Raw genomic sequence first — 23,395 nt, forward strand, 5'->3', positions numbered from 1 at the left:
GGGCAAAAAAACTACAAAAAAAAAACAAAAAACCTAATTCGGGGTTATTTTATGACAAACACAGTTAACGATAAGACAGCAGACTGAAAAGAATTGTTTCTAGAGTGTAATGTTTAAGAACAAACGTGGGTACTCGGTATACAGCTAAACTCAATACTCAGTATAGGCAAGTACCCAAACTAAAGTACTTGTATTCAGTCTGAAAAAGAAAAACCTAATCTGGAGACACCCCTGCCTAAATTACTGAATAAAACAGCTTTGTAGTCACGATCACATTCAGAATATCTTTTATTCCAGACACAGACTTCTTCAGTTCAGTGTCTTCCTATTTGACGAGGCATCAATTAAAAATGCAAATCATCTTCACAGAAACAAAAGAAGGAACTCGCAAACGTGAAAAGCTCATTACATTAGCATTCTAAATACTATTTCTGCTATCCCCTGCTTCCAACCCCCCTCTTTTCCCCCCATCAGCACCACATGCTCCATCCCTCTGTGTTCTCGTAGGGCTGGCTTCACCTCTGTCAAGCTCCAGCGCTTCCATCCGGCAGCAGCACCGAGCTAACAAGTCTTTGTGAGGAGAGGAGGGGGGAGGAAGGGAGGAAGGAGGGGTTGCAGAGCAGGAGGAGGAAAAAAAAAATCAGTCGGTGAGAGAGCTGACAGCATGAGGGTGCAGAGGGAGCGGACAGAAGAGGTGTTCGGGGCTGCACAATAAACCCAGAGAAGAGGGAGCAGGCATCATGTCAGCGCTCACCGCATCACCACGACACATGGGGGTGTCTGGATGCTGCTGGTGAGCAACTGCGGGATGCAGAGGAACCAGTCCAGAGGAGCTCCTGGAAACCAAAGGCCAGCCAAGGAAACAGGTCAGTGGCGAGGAGACGGACGCACATTCAGCCCCTCTGAGGGCTTTAATTGCGTCACACGGTGGCGCTGGCTTACATTCGTCAATAAGAATTCCCATGTCACTGTTTGGGATGAATGGGGAGTGGGAGGATGCTCCTCGTGACGCCTGGGAGCAGGTTCATACATTCATAGCATCATCTGGGAGAACTAATCATACAGCGGTTCTACTGTTTCTTCTCCAAGACAGTGAGCTAAATGATGGACCTGAGAGACGTAGGTAGAAAGAATTAAGGGGGCTTTACTCATGGGATGAGTAGAGCTCGATACTGTACAGAAGAAACAAAGACAAAGCCGGTCAGAGAAAAACCCTTGCACCGGCAATCAGCTCTGCTGCATGTGATGTAATCCATTTCCAACCTCCTCGAGGCGCTTCTTATTTTACGTCCACTCGCTAACGAAGTTGACAGGGCTCCCAGAATGCACCTAACCATGAGCTGTGCTTCTATGGAACTCGTGTAGTCGCCTTTAATCAGAGGCAGTGATGCTCTTCCAATGGTCCACATAAGCAATCAGCTGGAAACGATGCTTTGTATAATGGTCACGGGGTTATCACATCGTTCAGGGGAATTTAGTTCCTATTTTTATGCGCTCAGCAACGTCACTCAACACCAAATGGTGAGCTTCCATTTGCAACAAAGATGGATCAGATCCATGAAACTCTCCGTGGTGCAACTATACATCATTTGGTTGGATTGCGCCACAAAACTTGCACTGCTTTAGGCAGCTATTGGTTTAAACGTCCTGAAACGTCAGCATACATATAGCTGACAGAGAAATGCTGCTATTTATGCTGTAATGAAAATAAAAACACTAGCAAAATATCCAACAGAGTTCAGTCACGTCGTCTGGACGGTTTCTTGTTTTGTTGCCGAGACGTTTCATCCTTCATCCAAAGGACTTCATCAGTCCGAGGAGCCTAGCACTAGCAAAATACATTTTGTTAGCTTGAGAGATACAAATGAGTGCATTTACCTCTTAGAAGGTCATAGGCAGAAAATTCAGCCACACATTTATTAATTTACTTTATTTTGATGCGTCGTCAATAAAGACGACTGTTCCTGACAAAATGTAATAAATTGTTTTATTTTGTCAGAATTGTTCCTATAACCTCAAAGTAACGTTACTGTTTAGTGGTCATTAGGTCATTTTTACCTGCGATCCTGTGTTTCTACTTCCTGTTCCTCTCAAATCCAGCTGGTTGGAGCGCAGACGGTCGCTCGTCCTGAGCCTGGTTCTGCTGGAGGTTTCCTGTTAAAATGGAGTTTTTCCTTCCCACTGTCTCCTTTGTGCTTGCTCAGGATGGGAGACTGAGACGACGTGAAGGTTCAACATAATCTGCTGCATCCTTGTATAGATAACTTTTACTAAAAGGCTTTTTTAATGTATGTGAATGTGACTTCTGTTGTGACTTGGCGCTTTATAAATAAACTGAAATGAATTGGGGGGGACACCGACCCCATTGAAATCCATCCAGCATACATTTTTGTTACATTAAACTTTTAGTCAGCCCATTGTTGCTTTTAGCATTTATCATTTTCTTCTTTATCTTGTAGCTACAATTTTATTACTTTTATCTAGAGTTTGGATACTTAGCACTGTTCAGCATTTAGTTAGCCTATTGTTATTTTAGCTTTTAGCTATAGCTACTTTGGCCATTTTGTTTTTTGTTTTATCAAGTGTTTGGATAATTAGCTTCGTTTAGCATTTAGCTACCCTATTGTTACTTTTACCTTTTAGTCTTTTGTTACATTTAGCTTTTAGCTAGCTTTGTTACTTCTACCTTTAAACTAATGTTTGCTGATTTTAACTAACCTACTACTTTTAGCTAGACTCCACAATTAGTTTTAGACAGACTTGTTACTTTTAGCTTTAGTTAGCCTAGCTTTTTTGCTGCTTTGTTTCTTTACTACATTTAGCTTTCAGCAAGAACTTGGACACGTTTACCTTTTTTTCTGTTGTATTTTAACTAGTTACTCTTTTAGTCTTAATCTGTTCTGCTTCTTCAGCTTCTAGCTATTGTTTTGATTATTTTAGCTTAGCTTAGACTTGTTACTTTTAGTCTTGAGCTAGTCTAGCTTTTTGCTGCTTTAGCTTTTAGCTAACATTTGGTTTTGTTTAACTAGTTTTGCATCTTTGCTATGTTTAGCTTTCAGCAAGACTTTTGATAATTTTACCTTTTTTCTAGCTTTCTGCTACTTTAAGCTAGCCTTTTGCTACATTTAGATTTTAGCTAGACTTGTTACGTTTAGCTTTACGCTGGTGTTTCACTAGTTCTAGCTATCCCTTTGCAACTTTAAGTTAGCCGCTTGTTACATTCAGATTTTGGCTAGCTTTTTGCTGATTTAGCTTGTAGCTACCATTTTATTATTTTTATAATATATTTTATTTTAATATTTTCTCGATGAGAAGACAGGGCGAAGGAGAGCCCTCACGCCCTGAAAGGACACTCACAGCTGGATACACTATGGATTCCTGGGGCCAGTGGAAGATAGCGTGTCGGTCTGTATTGTCCGTTGAGGATGTAGAAGACGTGTAATTGGATTTTTGATAACTGGATTTCTGCTTTTTGGAGTTGGCGGGTATCTGGCATATCGACACATTCGGAAGACAGCGGCAGCGGTTCAGGCAATTGTAAGGCCGCCTGCCTTGTATGAAGGAATGTACCGAGCAATAAACCCTCAGACTCAAATGCTGCATGAGCTGAGCCATAAGCCGGACGTGATTTCTGAAAATCTCAGGCCACTTGCGGCTCCTGGGACTCACTGGCGGGAAGGAATCGACCTTGGAGAAAACTACAAGCTCGGTTCGGTGGTGTGACCACAAAATTTGGCTGTTTGGAATCAGTGAGACGTACCAGCAGAACTATAAAGGCAGACATGGAAATTCAAGCAGAGGTTAACTTACCCAAAATAACTTATTTGAATTTGGCTTCCCCACTCAGCCTTGAATTGGCCAGCTATCTCAAACTTCTCCTGGTTGGCTATGTGAATGAAAAGCTCCTCTCCCCGCCCCCATCGCTCCCCTCCCGAGGACATCTGTGGACCTGTGTCAGAGTTGAGCCGGCTGATAAACACTACATCATCTTTATCAGGACTATGGAACTTTCTGGCAGTGTCCACGAACAACTCACTGCCCTCGTCGGCCTCCTCATGCATAAATGTATTATGATGTCATCAGTATGTTGCCGTTTCAAGTGCTGAGGTCATTTTTTTTAGCAACTTTCACACTGTGCCTATCGTCTAGGACACAGTGCAAGATTTGATTTTGTTTGTTATTTTTACACCTACACTCCCCCTCATGTTTCCTTTTCCTTGTCCATAGCCGTGCCTCTCAAGGCCTGCGGCCTCAGTCACCTCCGTCTCCCCATGTCTGTTATGTTTCTCTTGGACGGGCTATACTGAAATGTAATGTCATTGCGCTTTGTTGCAATGACAATAAAGCTGATTCTGAAAAAAACAAAAAACTTTTAACCAATGTTTTGTTTCTTTGCTACATTTAACTTTCAGCAAGAACTTTGATACTTACCTTTTTGCTAGTGTTTTACTTTTGTATTTTAACTAGTTACTCTTTTAGCCTTAATCTATTGTTTTGCTTCTTCAGCTACTGTTGTGGTTATTTTAGTTTTTAGCTAATGTTTGCTTCTTTCGAGTTTCAGTCGTTTAGCTCCCAAAGTCTTTCCCTCAAAAATAAAAAACAACTCTTCAGCTCTGAATGGACAAAATCACAGTTTCTTTTATCGTCTATAAACAGATTTACACTGGCTCCTAAAATAAGAAACAATGAGAGTCCTTATCATCTTAATAAGAAACATTAATAGTTTAAAATGTTTCCTTATTTTAAAGGGACAGTTAGCACCCCACAGTCAAATGCTAAAATAAAAAGAGGAAAATCTATATTTGTGTTGTCTAAAAAATAAATAGTGAGTTATTTAATCTTGAATTTACATTTTTGCATTCATCTAAAACATCTAATCTCTCCGTTTTTTATCATCCACCAACACAAAAGCTATCTGTTTAGCTGCTAAATGCTAGCTAGGCTATAAATTTGTGGACTTTTCTTGTTAGGTGAAGAGCTGGTGGATTTGATCCCAGCTACCTTGTGAGAATTAGGATTTTGCGAGTCCTAAGAATGAAATTTAGAGACCATAAAACCAAAACGAGTGTCAAAATGCAACTGACTTTATTGCTATTAGCTAGCAAGACGCTAATGGGACTTACTATCAAAACTACTGACAACAACTGCAATGTCACACTTATCCAAAACTCACTGAACTTTAAACGGGCAGATGATACATCTTTGTAATTTTTCTTACAAAATACCTAAACAAAAGATCAAAAAGTCATAAAATTACTATGTTAGCTCATTTAATTAGCTTAAGAAACGTGTGTTTTGAAAAGGTTGCGTCGTAGTTTTGTGTAAACCAAGCGTTGATGGTAAAGTTTAACCGGTCTGTATTGCACAGATGTGAACGGCGGACGGAGCCACACGATGAGCGGGATCCTGAAGAGAAAGTTCGAAGAGGGGGCCTCCTCTTATTTGTCCCTGCAGGGGTCCGAAGATGACGAGGTTTCCTGCAGCGACAGCGGCAACAGCAGCGATAGTCTGAATCATTCTGTGCCCTCTGGAATCCTGAATTGTAAGGTTTCGCTCCCGAACACCGTAAACACAACGATCAGATTATAAGGTGGTAAAATTCATTCATAACCTCACATATACCGTAGGTTAGAAAAATCAAGATTCCGACATTTTAATATATTGTTTTATGTATTTTTGTCATCGGTCTGAAGATAATTCGGCTGTGTAGAGCTCCTGAGGTAAATTTTAGCTCTGCTGATTGCACAGCTCTGTACAATTTTCTTAGACCTACTGATGACACCAATTGTAACTACATTCTTGTAAAGTCTTACAAACTACTCTCTTTTCACTGGGTTTATCACCAATGCGCTCACAATTGTCAATTTTTTTTAAAACGTGCACAACTCCAAAAAGTTGTGCACGATTTGTAAAAATATAAACAGAATACCACGATTGACAAACCTCATAAACTCATATTTTATTCACACTGGTACGTGGCAAACATCCATCCATCCATTATCTTTACTCGCTTATTCCATTTTGGGTCACGGGGGTCGCTGGTGCCCATGTCCAGCAATCACTGTGCGAGGGGCGGGGTACACCCTGGACAGGTCGCAAGTCCATCACAGGGACACATAGAGACGAACGAGACAAACAACCATTCACTTTCTCACTCACACCTAATTTAGAGTTACCAATCAGCCTAACATGCATGTTTTTGGTCTGTGGGAGGAAACCGGAGTACTCGGAGAAACGTGGCAAACATGTCAAATGTAAAAAAAAAAGACCGTAAATGAAAAACAAGCTGGAGGAGTTTTTTGTTTTACTAATTATCGTTATTGTCGATGGGTGAGTAAGAGGACTGGGTATAGAGAGCATTTTAGAAAGACTGAACCTCTTCGAAGTAAAGATGGGCAGAGGTTCACCAGTCTGTGGAAAAACTATCTTAAAATAGCGGAACAATTTCAAAATAAAGCTCCTCAACATAAAATTGGGAGGACTTTAAATATCTGATTCTGTACTGGACATCGTTGAATCAGATATTTAACATCTTTTCAATTATAAATTTCTAATAATATGTTTCCCGGCAGCACGGTGGCGCAACTGGTAGAGCTGCTGCCTCTCAGCGAGCAGGTCCTTGGTTCAAACCCCGGTCCAGGGGCCTTTCTGGGTGGAGTTTGCATGTTCTCTCCGTGCATGCGTGGGTTTTCTCCGGGTACTCCGGTTTCCTCCCACAGTCCAAAAACATGCATGTTAGGCTGATCGGTAACTTTAAATTGTCCCTAGGTGTGAGTGAGAGAGTGAATGGTTGTTTGTCTCGTTTGTCTCTATGTTTCCCTGTGATGGACTTGCGACCCGTCCAGGGTGTACCCCGCCCCTCGCACAGTGATTGCTGGACATGGGCACCAGCGACCCCCGTGACCCAAAATGGAATAAGCGGGTAAAGAAAATGGATGGATGGATGGATGTTTCCCGGCAGCACGGTAGCTCAGTTGATAGAGCTGCCGCTTCTCAGCGAGCAGGTCATCCTGGTCCAAATCCCAGTCAGGGACCTTTCTGGGTGGAGTTTGCATGTTCTCTTTATGTATGTGTGGGTTTTCTCTGGGTACTCCGGTTTCTTCCCACAGACTAAAAACATGCATGTTAGGCTGATTGGTAACTAAATTGTCTCTAGGTGTGTGTGAGAGAGTGAAAGTTTGTCTCGTTTGTCTTTGTGTCCCTGTGATGGACTTGCAACCTGTCCAGGGTGTACCCCGTTTCTCGCAAAGAATGTTGGATATGGGCACCAATGACCCCCGTAACTCGAAAAAGGAAAAAAGTAAGTAAAGATAATGGACGTATGGATAATGTTTTCCACTTTTGTTTCAATCTCAGCTTCCGTCCAGCAGCCGTCCAAGCGACTGCGCGGCCACAACGTGCACTTTGAGAGCGTGACCGTGTACTATTTCACCCGGCGTCAAGGCTTTTCCACTGTGCCCACACAAGGGGGCAGCACCCTGGGGATGTCGCCTCGCCACAGCGGCGTGAGGCACTTTACTCTCAGAGAGTTTGCCATGGAGCAGAAACGAAGCCATCGGAACATGTTGAGGGACCACCTCAAAGAAGAGAAACTCAACGCCATAAAGCTCAAAGTCAGTGGAAAATCTCTCTTTATTGCAGGGTTTTTCGTAGCATTTCTCGCTAGCCTTATTTTTTCCTTTTTGTTTTTTTCTAGCTGACTAAAAACGGAACCGTGTCATCGATAGAGGCGGATACTCTTACACTCGATGACATCTCAGAAGACGACCTCGATGTGGACAACACGGAGGTGGATGATTACTTCTTCCTCCAGCCTCTGACCACCAGGAGGCGCCGTGCACTTCTGCGTGCCTCGGGGGTCCGTCGCATCGATGTGGAGGAGAAGCACGAGCTGCGCACCCTGCGGATGTCCAGAGAAGAATGTGGGTGTCGCTGCAGGGGGATATGTGACCCAGAGACTTGTGCTTGCAGCCTGGCCGGCATTAAGTGCCAGGTAAATGGAGCTGTGGTGAGGCCCATCTGTAATACTACAGTGTTGTTCATGTCTGTCTGTGCAGTCAAAACAAAAAATAGTTTTATCTTACATTTTGTAAGTTAGTAAATTATCCATCCATCATCTTCCGCTTGTTCCGAAGTCGGGACACGGGGGCAACAGCTTGAGCAAGGAGGCCCAGACATCTCTTTCCACAGCCACCTCTTCCAGCTCTTCTGGGAGGACCCCAAGGCGTTCCCAGGCCAACCGAGTGACGTAGTCTCTCCAGCGTGTCCTGGGCCTTCCCCAGGGTCTCCTTCAGTCGGACATGCTCGAAGCACCTCCCTAGGCTGGGGCCCAGGGGGCATCCTTGCCAGATGCCCGAACCACCTCAACTGGCTCCTCTCAATGTGGAGGAGCAGCGGTTCTACTCTGAGTCTTTCTTGATAACTGAACTTCTCACCCTATCTCTAAAGGAGAGTCCTGCTACCCTGCGGAGGAAACTAATTTCATCCGCCTGTATTCGCGATCACATTCTTTCGGTCACTACCCAGAGCTCATGACCATAGGTGAGGGTAGGAACATAGACTGACCAGTAAACAAAGAGCTTTGCCTTACAGCTCAGCTCCCTCTTCACAATGGACCGGTAGAGTCCGCAATACTGCAGATGTTGCACCAATTCGTCTGCCAATCTCGCGTTCCATTCTGCCCTCACTTGTGAACAAAATCCCGAGATACTTGAAGTCCTCCACTTGAGGCAGAAGAAATTATTGTTAGTACATTTTGCCAGACTTATAAAGTCACATCCATTAGTTGGCATCCTGCATCTCAACTGTTCCCTCACAGCAAGAAGGTCCTGGGTTTAATCCCCAGGTTGGGCCTGGCAGATTTCTGTATGGAGTTTGTTCATTCTCCTTGTATTTGCGTGAGTTTTCATCGGGTACCTGGTTCCGTCTCATTGTCCAATAACATGCAGGTTTAGACTGTTCAGACCCAGGCCTCCCTTGGAGATTTGAGATCTCAGTGGGATTTGCCTCATTAAATAAAGGTTAAATAAAAGTTGTGTCAAAAGATTAGAAACTTTGTGTACATGAACAGGGAGGATTTCCTCTACTGTCCTTTCCATAAATCACTCATTCCACGCAACTCTTTCAAGCAGTGTCTGAGAACCCTTCTGTTCTTATTGGAATCGTGTAAAATGACTCAGGAGGAACGAGAAGTTAAAAGGTAAAAACCACTTCTGCGTTGCTTCTGAATCAGCAATGGTGGTAGTCACAGGGCAGAGTTGGCAAGTGTAGGCAATGTAGGAGGGGGTGCTCCCCCCTAACTATTCATTTATGATGTAAATGAGCAAACTGGCCGATTCTATCCTTCCCTGGTTGAAGGGTGCGGTTTAAGATTTGATCATTCCTGAGATCATTGCACTGCTGTCTTGAATCTTCTGCCCCAAACAACTGAACACAAATGTGAGATAACTAAATTAAATTTCATCATCTTTTGTTGCTAGCAGGTTCTACATAGACATTCCAGGTGCTTCTTAGGTAGCTAGAACATTGGTTAACCACGGTTCACTTCAGTTTCCACCGGTGTCCCTAAAATACATTTCATTGCACTTGTGCTTTGAGTAAAATTGCAATTTAATTTAATAAACTATCATAGTGGCTATATTCTTTTATTTTACATCACAGTTTATCTTATGACAATTAGCTTATTATTCAACCTGTACTCATTAGAGGGATCTCGACTGCCACTCTTGGCATTTGCACCACAGTTTGAGAACCAATGCTCTATACAATGGTTCCCAACCCAGATCCTTGAGGAACACCATACTGCATGTTCTAGTTGTTTTCTTCCTCCAACACACCTGATTCAGTGATTTCATTACTTCCTCATGTTCTGCAGAAGCCAGTTGATCACCCATTCATTTAAATCAAATGAGTCAAGCAGGGAAACAACTAAAACAAGCAGGATGGTGTTCCTCAAGGACATGGGTTGGGAACCATCGCTCTATAACTAACCTATAGCTTATAAGCTAAATCAGCTTACCACGTTAGAACGAGTCAATGAGTCAGCATCTCTGTGAAATTTGCTGTATCTTACTAATCAAAACTAGCCTAGGTATCATTTAATGATAGCATTTTAACACAAGTCTTTAAGACTGCTATTAAACATAGCTGATTGTGGCCATGTGTAAATGTTAGAAAAACTAATTAGAAAATAAAATGGATTACCGAGTTAAATGACTTAACTCAGCATTAACATTAGTTGTGCTCTATGCTAACAGAAAGTTAGGACACTGTATTCCACTTTGGTGGAAAGCCTTGTAGAAACAAATCCTTTATTGTGCATACCACCTTTACTTTGTGCTCTGAAAGCCTAAAATACAATCAATTTTACAGGTGTTCTGCGTCTGTGACACTTTATTTTGATTCTGTCGCCGTTAAACTTTAATAATGTGCCGAAATGATTGATAACTGAGAGAGAACTAATTTGTATCAAGGCAAAAATGAGTTTGGGAAAAACCTTAGTTAAGCTAAAAACATTCTTCTTCTACTTTTTGATGTGTTGTAAATGTGGACAGTCTCGCCACCTAGTGGCGCAACATGGGAGTTTTAATATTTTTGTTAAAATGGTGAAAATGAAGAAAAATATAAACCGTAATAATAGAAAGTAAAAAAAAATAAATAAAAATGCAAAGCAGTATAAATAGAGTTTGATACATTTTGTATTAATAAGATTTGTTTTAAAAATAGAGCGAATATACTCAAAGTCTGTTGTCATTTTCCTGATGAATGTGACAGCTGAACGTTTTAATCAAAGTGTCGTAAAGGTCGGTGTATGCCTTTTTAAGCACCACAGAAACTGCTTTGAAAGTTTTGGAGCAAAATGAATGTTGATTTTTGCTTCTAACAGAGGAAGTGGAGTATTTCTGTCCCCTGGGGGGTTAATTACCAACGCCACCAGCAGATTCTGCAGTTTCATACCACACGTGACCAGCTCTGATTGGCAACTCATGAAATGCTGCTCCGGGTCTACACGTATATAATACTGATTTTTTTCTTTTACCCCCCACCCTCCAGGTAGATCGCATGTCCTTCCCCTGTGGCTGCACCAAGGACGGCTGCAGCAACAGCACAGGACGGCTGGAGTTCAACCCCGTCCGGGTGCGCACCCACTTCCTGCACACCATCATGAAGCTGGAGCTGGAGAAGAGCCACGACGAGCAGTATCGCCACCAGCAGACGGAGCAGCAGCTCGTAACCAATGGCAACGGTTACCACAGCAACCCCACCTTCATCCCGCAGCAGCCGCCGAACCCTCAGTCCGTGCTGATGAGCGGCCCTCAGCACGAACCCATCATGCAGCTCCAGAGCGCCGGGGATACGGATTCGAATCCAGACGAAGAGGAGGAGGAGGAAGATGAGGAGGAAGAGGATGATGATGAAGACGAGGACGAAGCTTACGATGACGATGGCAGCAGCGTTTGCAGCGGGCTGTCAGACTGCAGCACACACAGCTTGGAAACACTCGACCCCGAGGAGGAAGACGAGGACGATGAGGAAGATGAAGACGATGAGGAAGACGAGGACGAGGAGGAGGACTGGGACTGTTCAGGGAACGGACTGAGTCCTCAGCCATACCCCGTCCCACTTCCTTCTGTCCTGAGTTACTCCAACAGCACACTTGTGAGCCTCGGCAACCCCTTCCACAACAACCCCCCCATGCGGTCCTATCAAACAGAGAGCTCAGCTCATGACCCCCCAGCGTTCCTTAGCGAGAACCTGAACGTCACCCCCATCCTCCCCTCCGTAGAGTCCGCGCTGGAGTCCGACATCGGCAAAGAGCTCCAGCGCCAAGCTGAGCACTTCTCCGAGTCCACGGCACTCCAGAGCCGCTCACACGCAGACACTCGAGAGTTCACCACGGCCGAGCAGTGGCTCCACAACAATCCAGACCGTCAGGACTCGAAGGCGGAGGAAACGGGACGGCCTGCGCAGGAGCGACAAGGAGGTGCCAACCAAACAGCACTGGAGAACGTCTGACGGCTAAGAGTCATTTTTAGTCGCAAATTCAAATAAGAGCTGACAAGTGCACTTGGAAAGAGTTCCACGTTTTAACCCCGAAGGCTCAAAGAAGTCGTGAAACTTACGTAGTTATTCACCAAACCTTTCTAGATCAATTTCAAACCATACAAATAAAGTACTACTCCAGCATCTGTCTCCTTGTGACAACACACTATAGGTTGTTGTAAAGTCCTCGGTCCTTTCCGCATGTTTCCCGGCTGTGGTTAGCATCCGTGACGGTTCAGAACAAGATCCTGAGGTGCTCGTGGTTTCGTTGTTTTCCTTCGTGCTGCTGTTGCCGCCGAACGCTAATCTTTCTTGCATGTGTTCAGTTTCCAGAAGACGTTTCATGGCTTGCACATTCAGTACAATAAAATTATGTCACCTGCACAAATGTATAACTTTTACTGTCAACATATATATATATATATATATATATATAAATAAATAAAAACTTACTTCATTTGCAGGTCGTATTGTTCTGTTGCCGGGATTTTAGCAGTATTATTCTCTACTGAACAAATTGTTTTTGTGACAAATGCCATAATAAACATTTCTTAAACCAGTTTTTACATGGCTTCCTCTTTATAACACCTGATTTTTGTTACATATTTGAACTAATATTGTGTTTTTTGCCTTCACTTAACTCTAACAGCCCATTCGTATTCAACATGCTAAGCTGCTAACAAAAACGGTTAGCAGCTAGCTTGTTAAGTTATCAAAATGTTAAAGAAATATAAATTATTTCTTTCTGCAGAAGCAAATAGGTGAATAAAGCTGTACAAATACACTGTAGATAGTGTTTTTGTTTAAATATGGAAAACAAAAATCATAATATTAAGTAAACGTTGCAATTTCAGTTAGCATGCTAGCATCCTGCTGTTAGTACAGTATATAGCTGTGTAACATTGCAGGGAGCTAACACATTTCTTGCTGTGAACATGTGAAAAAAACCTAATACAAATATATTTTGCTTGTGTAATTTTCCATTATATTGGTGATTTTGGAGATCTTTATTTTCTTTGTAGAAAACAAATGAGAACTAAGTTTGCAAATTAGCTTTGAGCTAGCAAATCTCCGCACATAGCATTGGTAACTTTGTTTTAACATGTTTTTTCCTATACTTTTCATATTTATAAAAACATACAAAAACTTGGCTTTAATATGAACATAATTAGTTGGTTTAACGGCTACTTAACTAAATGCGCTCAGTTTGTTTGATTTGGCTCAGGTTTTCACAATGAACAAAGGGGTCCCACAAGGGTCTATTTTAGGGCCCTTTATCTTTTTACTCAATATTAGTCAAATCTGTGATCAGCTTAACTTTCAGACTGATTTCAACACCTTACAGAATGCTATTCATGATTCAAAGTTAGTACTGAATGCTAGAAAAACCAAAGTTGTGTTGATATCATACAGATTGTACACATACAAATATCTTTGTATGTGACTGGATAAAGATCGTAATTTTAAACATCACATTATATATGTAAAAAAAAAAGCTAAAATTTGCTCTAAATTTTTAGTATAGACTGATTTTTATTTATTTATTTGTATTTCTTTTCGTTAGCGGTTTGTAACAAGTTTGTTTTTATCACAGCTGGATTACGGAGACACGGTCTATAGATTTGCCTCTCCCACTACCTTGGCTAAACTGGAGACCATTTAGCATGCTGCTCTGAGGTACAACAGGTTCACCCTTTAGGACTCACCATTGTACTTCATATGCCATTGCTGGATTCACTCAATAATCGAAGGATGAAGCATTGGTATAGTTACATTTACAAAGCCATTTTAGGTAAATGACCATCATTTAACTACTCCAAGTTCATTTCACAGAACACAGTCTCAGGACCAGAAGCTGGTTGTGGTTTACGGTAAGTGTGCACAGAGTTAGCAAAGATGAGTTTGTCCTATGTCGGCTCATGGTCTTGGAATGATCTGCAGCTTAAGTTGAAGTTAGTTAGTTTTAAACAAAAACTATCAGGAGGTTTTAGTCACATCTTGCACCTATAACGTTTAAGTGTCTCAACTTGTGACCTTTTTTAAAACTTTCATTGTATTTTATGTCACATTACTGGATATATTGTTGTACATATTACTGTTATTATGACTATTGCTGTAAATGTAATGGCTTGTTTGCACCTTGCCCAGGAGATCCTTGTAAAAGAGATTAATAATCTCAATGGATTTATTTCCTGGTAAAATAATAATAAAAAAAAAGGTTTAAAAATAAATAAATAGTTTTGTCAATAGTGTTACATTAAGATACTTAAACGGAGTGTCGGAAAACAGAATTTTATGGGTTTTTTTTTTGCTAATCTGTTGAAATTTTGTCATTAAAGACAAAAAAAAACCCTAAAGTTTTTGTATTTTAAGTCAAACATTTTCAACAAAAGTGGTTTTAAAATAAAAAACCATTGAGCCGTATGTCAATTCAAAGCTGACGTTAGTTATTTTATGCCTAAAAGTGACCAAAATGTGACTTTTTAGTTCTCTTCAGGACAATTTGCCACTTCTGGAAGAATCTTTGCTGCTTTGTGACGGTTGTGTTTGGATGTTGTTGCTTTCTTTGGCCTCCAGGGGGCACTGCTGAGCTAAACACAGAGTCCTGCCTGGGTCTGGATCAGTCCAGGACAGGTGGAAGCTTTTAGTCATTTCTGTAAAAATATATATCATGACTCACAGCATAACCACATAATTAGTCCACTGCAGGTTCTGGGTAATGTAAACCCAGCTGTGCTTCATGCTCCTCTAACAATACATCTGCCACAGGCTGGTTTCATCTGAGAACACAAGGTCATCGTTTGACCTTCACCCTTTTCTTACATAATCCATTCAACAGGGCATTCTGTGGCTCGGAGGACGGAAGGGAGTGCCTGTTTGCCTTTTTACCCCTGCAAAGGATTATGGGTAAGCCAGCTCAGGAACAGTGCTGATCAATCAGACTGTGGAGCTGTGATGTCTGGTTGCCAGGCAACAGTGAAAGAGAGGAGAAGCAAAGCATGGAGAGGGTGAGGCTGTCTCAGCATCCCACCTCCGTCTCCTTCCTGGTTCTCGAAGCATCGCATGCGAGCGAGGGGGAGACGTGGACCTGACTCCGAACCATCCTCAGGAGACACGGGGACGTCTTTAAGCGTGGACAGAAGTGGTTTGAGCAACATGTGGAGACGTAAACCGATGATGTCACCCCAGCCTTGATGCTCCTTAAAGTTGAATAGAAACATCCTCGGATGGTGAAAAGGAACAAAAAGGGACTTTCACAGAAAATGCTGGGGAACGCTGAGCACTTCACTGTACTGATATTTTATTTATTTTTAATTAAAATAAATGATTATTTCAATTTTAAAATAGTCACTTTACTAGAAAATGTGTTAAAATCTGAAGCAAAATTGGATTTATTAAATCAATCAGAACAAAAACGACAACTAATTAAGCAAAGCTAGGCTAAACAAAAGCTAATGCTAAATTTAGCTAAAAAGGCTCAACAAAAGCTAATGCTAGAATATGCTAATTGAAAGCTACAGGCTAAAATAGGTCAAAGAAATGCTAAAGTTAAATAAAACAAAGTTAAAATAAGCTCAACGAAAGCCAAAGGCTTGTGTAGGCTTTCCAAAGACTAAATTAAGCAAAACAAAAGCTACAAAACTATAAGTAAAAAGTAAAACGCTAAAACTTAAAGCTAAAATAAGCTCAATGCTAAAATAAGCCAATGTTAAATGCTAAACTAAGCAAATCAAAGCTAAAGACTAGAAAAGTCTAAAATAAGTTAAACAATGGGCACCGGTGACCCCCATGACCCAAAATGGAAGAAGTGGGTAAAAGGTAATGGATGGATAGGCTAAACAAAAGCTAATGCTAATATGGGCTAAACAATGCTAAAGCTCAGAAAAGGCTAATTAAATGCTGCAGTCTAAAATAAGGTAAAAAAAAAAACAACCTAATGCTAAAATAGGATAAACAAAAGCTAATGTGAAAATAAGCTAAACAAAAGCTAATGCTAAAATAAGCTAAACAAAAGCTAATGCTAAAGTGGGATAAACAAAGCTAAAGACTAGAAAAGGCTATTAAAAGCTACAGTCTAAAACAAGTTAAACAAAAGATTGCGCTAAAATAGGCTAAAAAACTAATCCTAAATAAAGCTAAACAAAAGCTAATGCTAAAATAAGCTAAACAAAGTTAAAGAAAAGCTAATGCTAAAATGCAACAAAAAAGTTAATATAAACATAAGCAAAACAAAAACTGAAGGGTTAAATAAGCTTATAACTAAAGGTTAAAATAAACTAACCAAAAGCTGATGGCTGAAATAAAAGAAAACAGTAGCTATTAGCCACAGACACCAAAAATTGTAGCTAAAAGCGAAAATCAGCTAAAAGAATGGCTCAAAGTGAGATCAGCAAAGTTGTAGCTAAAAGCCAAGACTGACAACACGGCAACTAAAAGACTGGACTAGCAAAGCAACAGCTTTAAGCTAAAACCAGCCAAACATTAGGTAAAGGCTAAAATGTATTCAAGTATACTGAAGTAGACTTGAAAGAAAAAAATAAGGATTTGAATGCTCTGTGTAAAAAAAAAAAAAAAAGGATAAGTACGGAAGATGATTAGTGCCATAAAATGGATTAATTGCTGTCGGGATGGTTTTTTTTTTTTTTTTAAATTGTACATTTAAACAGTTAAATATTTCAAAAACTCAAAAAATATATAAAAACCAAAAAGTTAAACATTCAGCTCGTCCATACGACAAGCTGAATGTTTTTGATACGAGCGCTTAAAACAGCTGAAGGTGTGCTGATGTAGCAACAACGTAAAACGTAAACGCTAAGACTATAATCAATCCACTGAAACTGAACTCGATTGTTTTTGGATTATTTTTTTCCGTCTGTCAATATTAAACACGTTGTACTGCGAGGATTCAGTTCTGGGGTTCTTCTTTGTGGTTCCAGGTTCGTTCTGAAGTCCGTCTTCAGACGTGGGTGGACGTCCAGAGGCTCTCCCCTCACAGCTCTCCACACCAAATGAAGGCATCTTTAATGCAAACTGCGCTTCCCAAAATAGGTTTTATTTTGGAAATCTAGATTTTGTGTTTTGTTGCCACATCTTTGGTTATAACAGAAGAAAAAGAAAAAAAGTCACGTGTCACATTTTGCAAATGTATACAGAGTTCAGTGTAACATGAACATGAAGCACATGAATGATCCTGCTCAGCCTGGAAAGCAATCATGTTTTTTTTTTTTAAATCATCAATTTAAAGTACGGAAGATGATTAGTGCCATAAAGCTGATAAGTGCATGGTGATTATTATTATTATTTTTAGAATTCTGACTTTAAACTCTGAATTCTGAGAAAACAGGCTTAGAGTTAGAATTTTGACATCATTATCAAGAGTAAAAAAAAAAATCATGATTAAATCAAAATTCTCAGATTAAAGTCCAAATTCTGACATTTTTTCTCAGATCTGTAATGACAAAACTCTTAACTTCCCCCTCAGAAATCCGAGATAAATTAAAATTATGACTTTGATCTGAGAAATCAGGAAAAAAAAAAGTCAGAATTTGAACATTTTAGTCAGAATTTTGACAACTCTCAGAATCTTACAAATCTGACATTTAAGTCAAAATTCTGAAATTAAAGTCAGGATTCTGTCTTTAATCTCAGAATTTTGACTTTTTAAAATTTAACTGTCACAATTTAAAATAAATAAAAATAACCAGAATTATGAGATTCAGTCAGAATCTTGAAAAAAAAAAAAAAAAACCAAATAAATAATAATTTCCGCGTGGCCCTAATCATCTTCCATAGAAACATCACTCACAGAAAAATAAGTTTAATTAAAAACCTTTCAAACGAAACTGAATCGTAAAAAAAAAACAAAAAAAAAACACGCACTTACAAAAAATATTTCCTTTATTTTTTGGCTTTAAAATGAGGCCATATGAGCGGACGGTAGTCACTTCCTGCATGCAGTTCACTAAAACACTACGCGAAGCGGCGATGAGAGACGGCTGCTGATTGCTTCGTGGGTTGGATCTTAAACACACACGGGGACCATACATGTGTTTCATCGTGTTACCATTGCAGAAAAAAAAACCTCTTCTAGAAAAAACAAACAAAACAATTCTGAAGACTTGATGGTATGTACAGTAAAAATGGTATTTATAATCGGTAGAACAGAAGCGACCTGCAGAGCCCGGACATCGTCGTTCAAATAAAGATACAGATGCGGACATCTTTCTCCCAGTTAATACAAACACACACGCACGTCCGTGGACGACAGCCACTCGCGGCGTTACATAGCAGTGGGGATAAAAAGTGCTCTTACATCAAATGTAAGTGTGATGCATACTGTGGGCCCGAACAGCTAGAATATTTACAAACCCAACCACGACATGGAAACCACTCGCTTCTCAACCGAAACCACACGAACGGCAAACAAACATGGGTGACACTACGGCTTTTATACGTGACATATCGCCAGGTCCTGGCTCAGAAGGGTTAGAAAGGGTTTTCTATTCTTTTTTTCTTTACAGGAGCTCTGTGGGGCAGAGGAGGATAAATGGGAGCGCGGCGAGCGCAGGGGGCGCTGCGACACAAGAGCAGGTTGAACTGCGGCGAAGCTTTTTGGGAAAGTCGCGGTTTAACCCCTTGAGGGTCTTTTGACCCAAGAACAGCAGGAAGGTTAACGTTGCTGCCAAGACATAGATGAGAGTATTAACACCACTCTTACATTGGCACCGTTTTTTATAGGTTTGTCCCTATAAAATAAAAATGATAATCAATGTCAACGTTTTTGCCTGTCAAGTATCTGAACCGAGTATTCCTGACAGGTTACGACTCGTATAATCTTTCTACGCTAGACGCTCGTCAAAGGGAAAGGCAGTAAAAAAAAGAAAATGTAAAGTTCCCGGAGAAACTATGACGGGCTGCTGCCAATTTAAAGTTTTAATTTGACAGTACTAAGTGTTGGGGGTTGCTCTTAGCTACCACTAAACCAAATTTCAGCTCAACGTGACAAAAATTCAATGAATTATAGTCAACGTTGTGTTTGCTAAGATAACTGTGGCAGCCATCTTGAATCAAAATGGCTCCAAACGTTAATCAGCTCTAGAGATACATCTGTTTACTTTCTGCGAGTTTCAAACAAATCCAACAACGGGTTTCTGTTTCTCTACACTCTTAAGTCATGTGACCTCACCGTTAGCGCGAGGAGTGTTGTGTCAGGCGTTTCGTATGGGAAAATGGCGTATTTGTTTGCAAATTACATCGTCATGGCAACTCGAAACGCCAATTAAAGTAACAGCACACATCACGGTGCTGAGCCGGTCTTTTTTGATAAAACATTTGTGGGGGGGACATGTTGCGGTTTGGACTGCATTAAAGTTGACGAAAGACAAACAGGAAAGTTCCTGGAGAAACTTTGATGGGGACTGCCAGGCTGCTGCCAATTGAAATGGTTAATTTGACAGTAATGTGTTGGAGTTCGCTCTCAACTACCAGTATACCAAATTTCAGCTGAATTGCTCTAAAAATGGCAGAGTTGTGGTATATTTTCTCTTTTAGCTAAGACGACCATCTTGGATTTTTGATTTTCAGTCAGAGTCTATTAGGGATCGTTCTTAGCTACGAATATGCCAAATTTCAGCTGAATAGCTCTTAAAAAAGAAAAAGGCAGTTATGGTATTTTTTCCTCTTTTAGCTAAGGCGGCCATGTTGGATTTTTGATTTGGATTCAGTACGTGATAGGGAATGTTCTCAGCTAAAACCTCACCAAATTTCAGCTCTGTATGTGTCAAAATGGCTTTAGCTCTCTGAGAAGTAGCGATGGGGAAAGACAACACCCCCCCCCCCCCCCCCCACGAGCTTCAGTGAGGTGGATACATGAGTGAGTGGCATGGATTGTTTATTTAAAATAATCAAGCATGACCCGAATCGAGTCTTTGGTCGAGCCCCTCGGCGATCACTGAGCGGGCCAGGCCACCGGGAAATGTCCCAGTGTTCCTGATGGCCAATCCGCCTCTGGTGGTTGTGGTGAGTGCTGAACTAACCAGGCAGTCATGTGGGCAGGAGTCCACAGGCAGCTGCCATGAACAGACAGAGGAGGCGCCTGGAGGTTTCACATCTGGAGTTGGACAACAACCAGGAGGACAGTGAATTCAGCGGAGTCGGGCTCGGACCCGTCAGGGGAAAGGCGTACGATGCTTGACAGAAGCGGAGTGTTTTACAAATGTAGGTAAAGTTAGATGTTTAACAACCCGTTAAAATACATCAAAATGCAGGAAATCGCATCTACTTTATTCTAAATTTTATGGGGGAGTACCCCCAGACCCTCCCGCAACCAAACCCCCCACCTTGCCCGCTATTTGCGTTACGGCATTGATTGGTTTACAAATTAAGCCTGGTTTATATCCATAATTTAGGTTTATATTTTATTTACAAATTCTACCTTATCTCTGTGTTGAGAGCTTATATCTATCGCTGAAACTGTGCTGAAATTAGCTAGCATTAGCAGTGCTAACAATGTATCCTTATTTTTCTTTTTAATTAAAAACGTTTTCTGGTCCTTCCTCTGTTCTCTACACTAATAAGCTAATGCTAACGTGATCTATGTAGGGGAAGTTTTTTTTAATCGCAGAAGGCTTTAATTATGCCAAACAATATAGCTAAAACCTTTACAAAACTAAAAATGATTTTGGTGTTCTTTGCTGAGGTGACGTGTAGTTACGACTTCCAGTGAGCGGACCAAGTTTACACTGAGGGTAAAATCAGACACCGATCACATCAACAGTCTGACTTTCAGTCTTAAAATCCACAGCTGGGTACATTTCTATACTTTACTCCAAGGACAAGGATGAATCGCTGCTTTTTTCTAGCCTAGGCATGAGTGGTGCCAATTGCGTCATCGAAATCTTGGCAAAAAAGGCAACCAAGAACGTTTCCCCAAGTTCTTTTAAGAATGCGTCTCATTCCTCCAACTTGCATACATTCAGCTTTTCAGCATTTAGACGGAATTCGTTGGTGTTTAATGAAACAAGGACATGGCAGCTCAGATAAAAGCACAATCCAGGTTTTAACAACCTCCAATTGGGACGCCGTCATCGGTGAATTCACGATATTTGATCGTTGCACTCCAGCAGCTTGTTTCAGCTTCTTATACCGTAGGAACCGTGGGTGTTCTGGTTCTGGCCCTGCGCTGTACGAGTTTTATGGTTGTAGTTTCCAGCAGCAACCTTTTCTGCTCTTGGTGATTGTACAACATTGAAAGCAGTGGACACATTCTCAAAACCGATGCACCGAAGTAAATTAAAAAAAAAAAAAAATTATGGAAAAAAGAACATTCCTTTTCATAAAAAAGAACCTAAAAAAAGGGAATTGAATCAAAAGTATACAGAAAACCTGTTGTCATACAGCACTTTTAAAAATTCAAGACACTGGATTTGTAGTAGCAGCAGCACTAGCTACAGACAAATTAACAGTACACTCAAGTGTGTCATAGTAACGACAACCAAAAGAAAAAACCACAAGCGTTTTGAAGAGAGTCTGCTCTATGTATCAGTCAACCTCTGGCAGTGTCAGCTGAATAACTTGCTTCCATTTCCCCCCTCTGGGAAGAACCCACATATTTATATATATTTCCAACATATCCACTCCCTTTTTAGGGCTTTCTCAAATCAGCATTCCTCATCTCTGAACAATCAACAGACAAGCACACATTTATCTACCTCCTCTAGAAGCTGTAAACAAATGTCTCTCATAGATCTGATGCATTATATTTAATTGTTCCATATTTTTAGAAGTCTATTTCTTTTTGTCTTTCAAGTCTTTCCCTTTGTTTTCCTTTTCCCGGTTTTCTTTTTCGTATTTGTCCTTGTCTGACTTCGTCACACTGTTGTAGGAGGGCGGGGAGGCCGTGGAAGGAGTCACGTCTGTTTTATCCGACGTGGAGTTTTCGTTGAACTTGCTGATGACCATCACATCCTTGTCTGGGTCGCGAACGCCCTCCTTTAGCTTCTCCTTGTAGAGGGCGGAGGCCTTTTTCATGGCCTGGCGGATCATGTAGTGGCGGAAGGCTCTCTGGATAATTACGGCAGCCATTTCCTCCTGCTTGCGGCGCAGGGTGGTGGTAATGGGCTCGTAGGAAACCTTGGAGGGGTTGGAGGCCATGAAGCGCTCCTCCATCTGTCCACGTAACATGTCCATCTCACCGCCTTCTCCCAACACTCGCTTGGTGAAAGCAAACAGGATGTCAAGGCAGTGGATGCGCTCGCCACTCACCATCGGCAGGTCCATCGTTATGAGCTGGATCATATTAGGCTTGGGAATGCGTAACGGTGGGTCTAGAGCATCTGCAAAGTTTGAGAGCTTGCTGTACTCTACAAACTGAGTGGCGTCAGGGTCGAAGCGTTCCCACACCTCGTAGAACATCTCAAAATCGTCCTCGCTCAGCGGCTCAGCACTTTCCTCTGTAGCCACGCTAAAGTTCTCCAGGATGACGGCAATGTACATGTTAACCACAATGAGAAAGCAAATGATGATGTAGCTAACAAAGAAAAAGATGCCCACTGAAGGGTTACCACAGTTGCCCTTGTACAAGTTTCCTGGGTGTTCCATTTGACTGTCACAGTCAGGTTCCCTCTTGTTAAGTATGGGTGCCAACAGTCCGTCCCACCCAGCTGAGGTTGTAATCTGAAACAAACAGATCATACTGTTCCCGAAGGTCTCAAAATTGAACATGTCATCGATCCCTGACTCCCTTTTGACGTAAGCAAAGTTGGACATGGCAAAGATGGCATAGATGAACATAACCAGGAAGAGTAGAAGGCCAATGTTGAACAGGGCAGGTAGTGACATCATCAAGGCAAAGAGGAGCGTCCGGATGCCCTTGGCACCTTTGATAAGGCGAAGAATGCGACCTATCCGGGCGAGTCGTATCACTCGGAACAGCGTTGGAGACACAAAGTACTTCTCAATAACCTCAGATAAAAACATACCTGGAAAGAAAGAAGTTAGAAGATTCAACCATGTGATTTCCTAAATAAAATATTTAAAAAAATCAACCATCAAGTTGAAGCACCTTGAAATATAACCTTACCTACAATCGAAAGGATCACCACCACAAAGTCAAAGATGTTCCAACCAATGGTGAAGTAATAGTGACGCAACGAGATCATCTTGAGCGCACACTCCCCAGTGAAGAGCACAATGAAAACCAGGTTAATCCAGTAAAGGATCCTGTCCATCTCTTTTGTCTGGTCATCTGTTTCTACCATCATGGTCACCATGTTAAGGCAGATGAGGATCATGATTACAATGTCAAACGCCTGCTTTGTGATGCAGTCAAACACGAAGCCTTGAAATGCATTCT

At 41.3% G+C, this 23,395-nt stretch overlaps 2 protein-coding genes across 2 annotated transcripts in view; one reads left to right on the forward strand and one right to left on the reverse strand.

Annotated features, from left to right (window-relative positions):
• Nucleotides 1–641: 641 nt before the first annotated feature.
• On the forward strand, nt 642–12,208 carry LOC119428933 (cysteine/serine-rich nuclear protein 3). Its single transcript, XM_037696640.1, has 5 exons — nt 642–866; nt 5,369–5,542; nt 7,357–7,613; nt 7,697–8,008; nt 11,053–12,208. The coding sequence occupies exons 1-5, from the start codon at nt 785–787 to the stop codon at nt 12,013–12,015; spliced, it is 1,788 nt and encodes a 595-aa protein (XP_037552568.1). The 5' UTR covers nt 642–784; the 3' UTR covers nt 12,016–12,208.
• A 9,340-nt stretch (nt 12,209–21,548) lies between these two features.
• The window catches only part of LOC119428911 (sodium channel protein type 2 subunit alpha), a 79,710-nt gene continuing 77,863 nt past the window's right edge, over nt 21,549–23,395 (reverse strand). Inside the window, exons 26-27 of the mRNA XM_037696608.1 lie at nt 23,123–23,393; nt 21,549–23,021 (exon numbers count right to left, since the gene is read on the reverse strand). Of these exons, the coding sequence (XP_037552536.1) occupies nt 21,829–23,021; nt 23,123–23,393 (1,464 nt within the window). The 3' untranslated portion in view covers nt 21,549–21,828. The remainder of the gene's footprint in view (nt 23,022–23,122; nt 23,394–23,395) is intronic.

This window comes from Nematolebias whitei, chromosome 23 (genome assembly GCF_014905685.2).
Source record: "Nematolebias whitei isolate Nwh7 chromosome 23, NemWhi1, whole genome shotgun sequence".
Classification (NCBI taxonomy): domain Eukaryota; kingdom Metazoa; phylum Chordata; class Actinopteri; order Cyprinodontiformes; family Rivulidae; genus Nematolebias; species Nematolebias whitei.

Excerpts from the sequence above, each read along its gene's own strand:
- LOC119428933 (XM_037696640.1), top strand. The coding sequence starts at position 785 with ATGCTGCTGGTGAGCAACTGCGGGATGCAGAGGAACCAGTCCAGAGGA. Across the intron at positions 867-5,368 it reads AAGGCCAGCCAAGGAAACAG|ATGTGAACGGCGGACGGAGC; the intron begins GTCAGTGGCGAG and ends TGTATTGCACAG. Across the intron at positions 5,543-7,356 it reads GCCCTCTGGAATCCTGAATT|CTTCCGTCCAGCAGCCGTCC; the intron begins GTAAGGTTTCGC and ends TTTCAATCTCAG.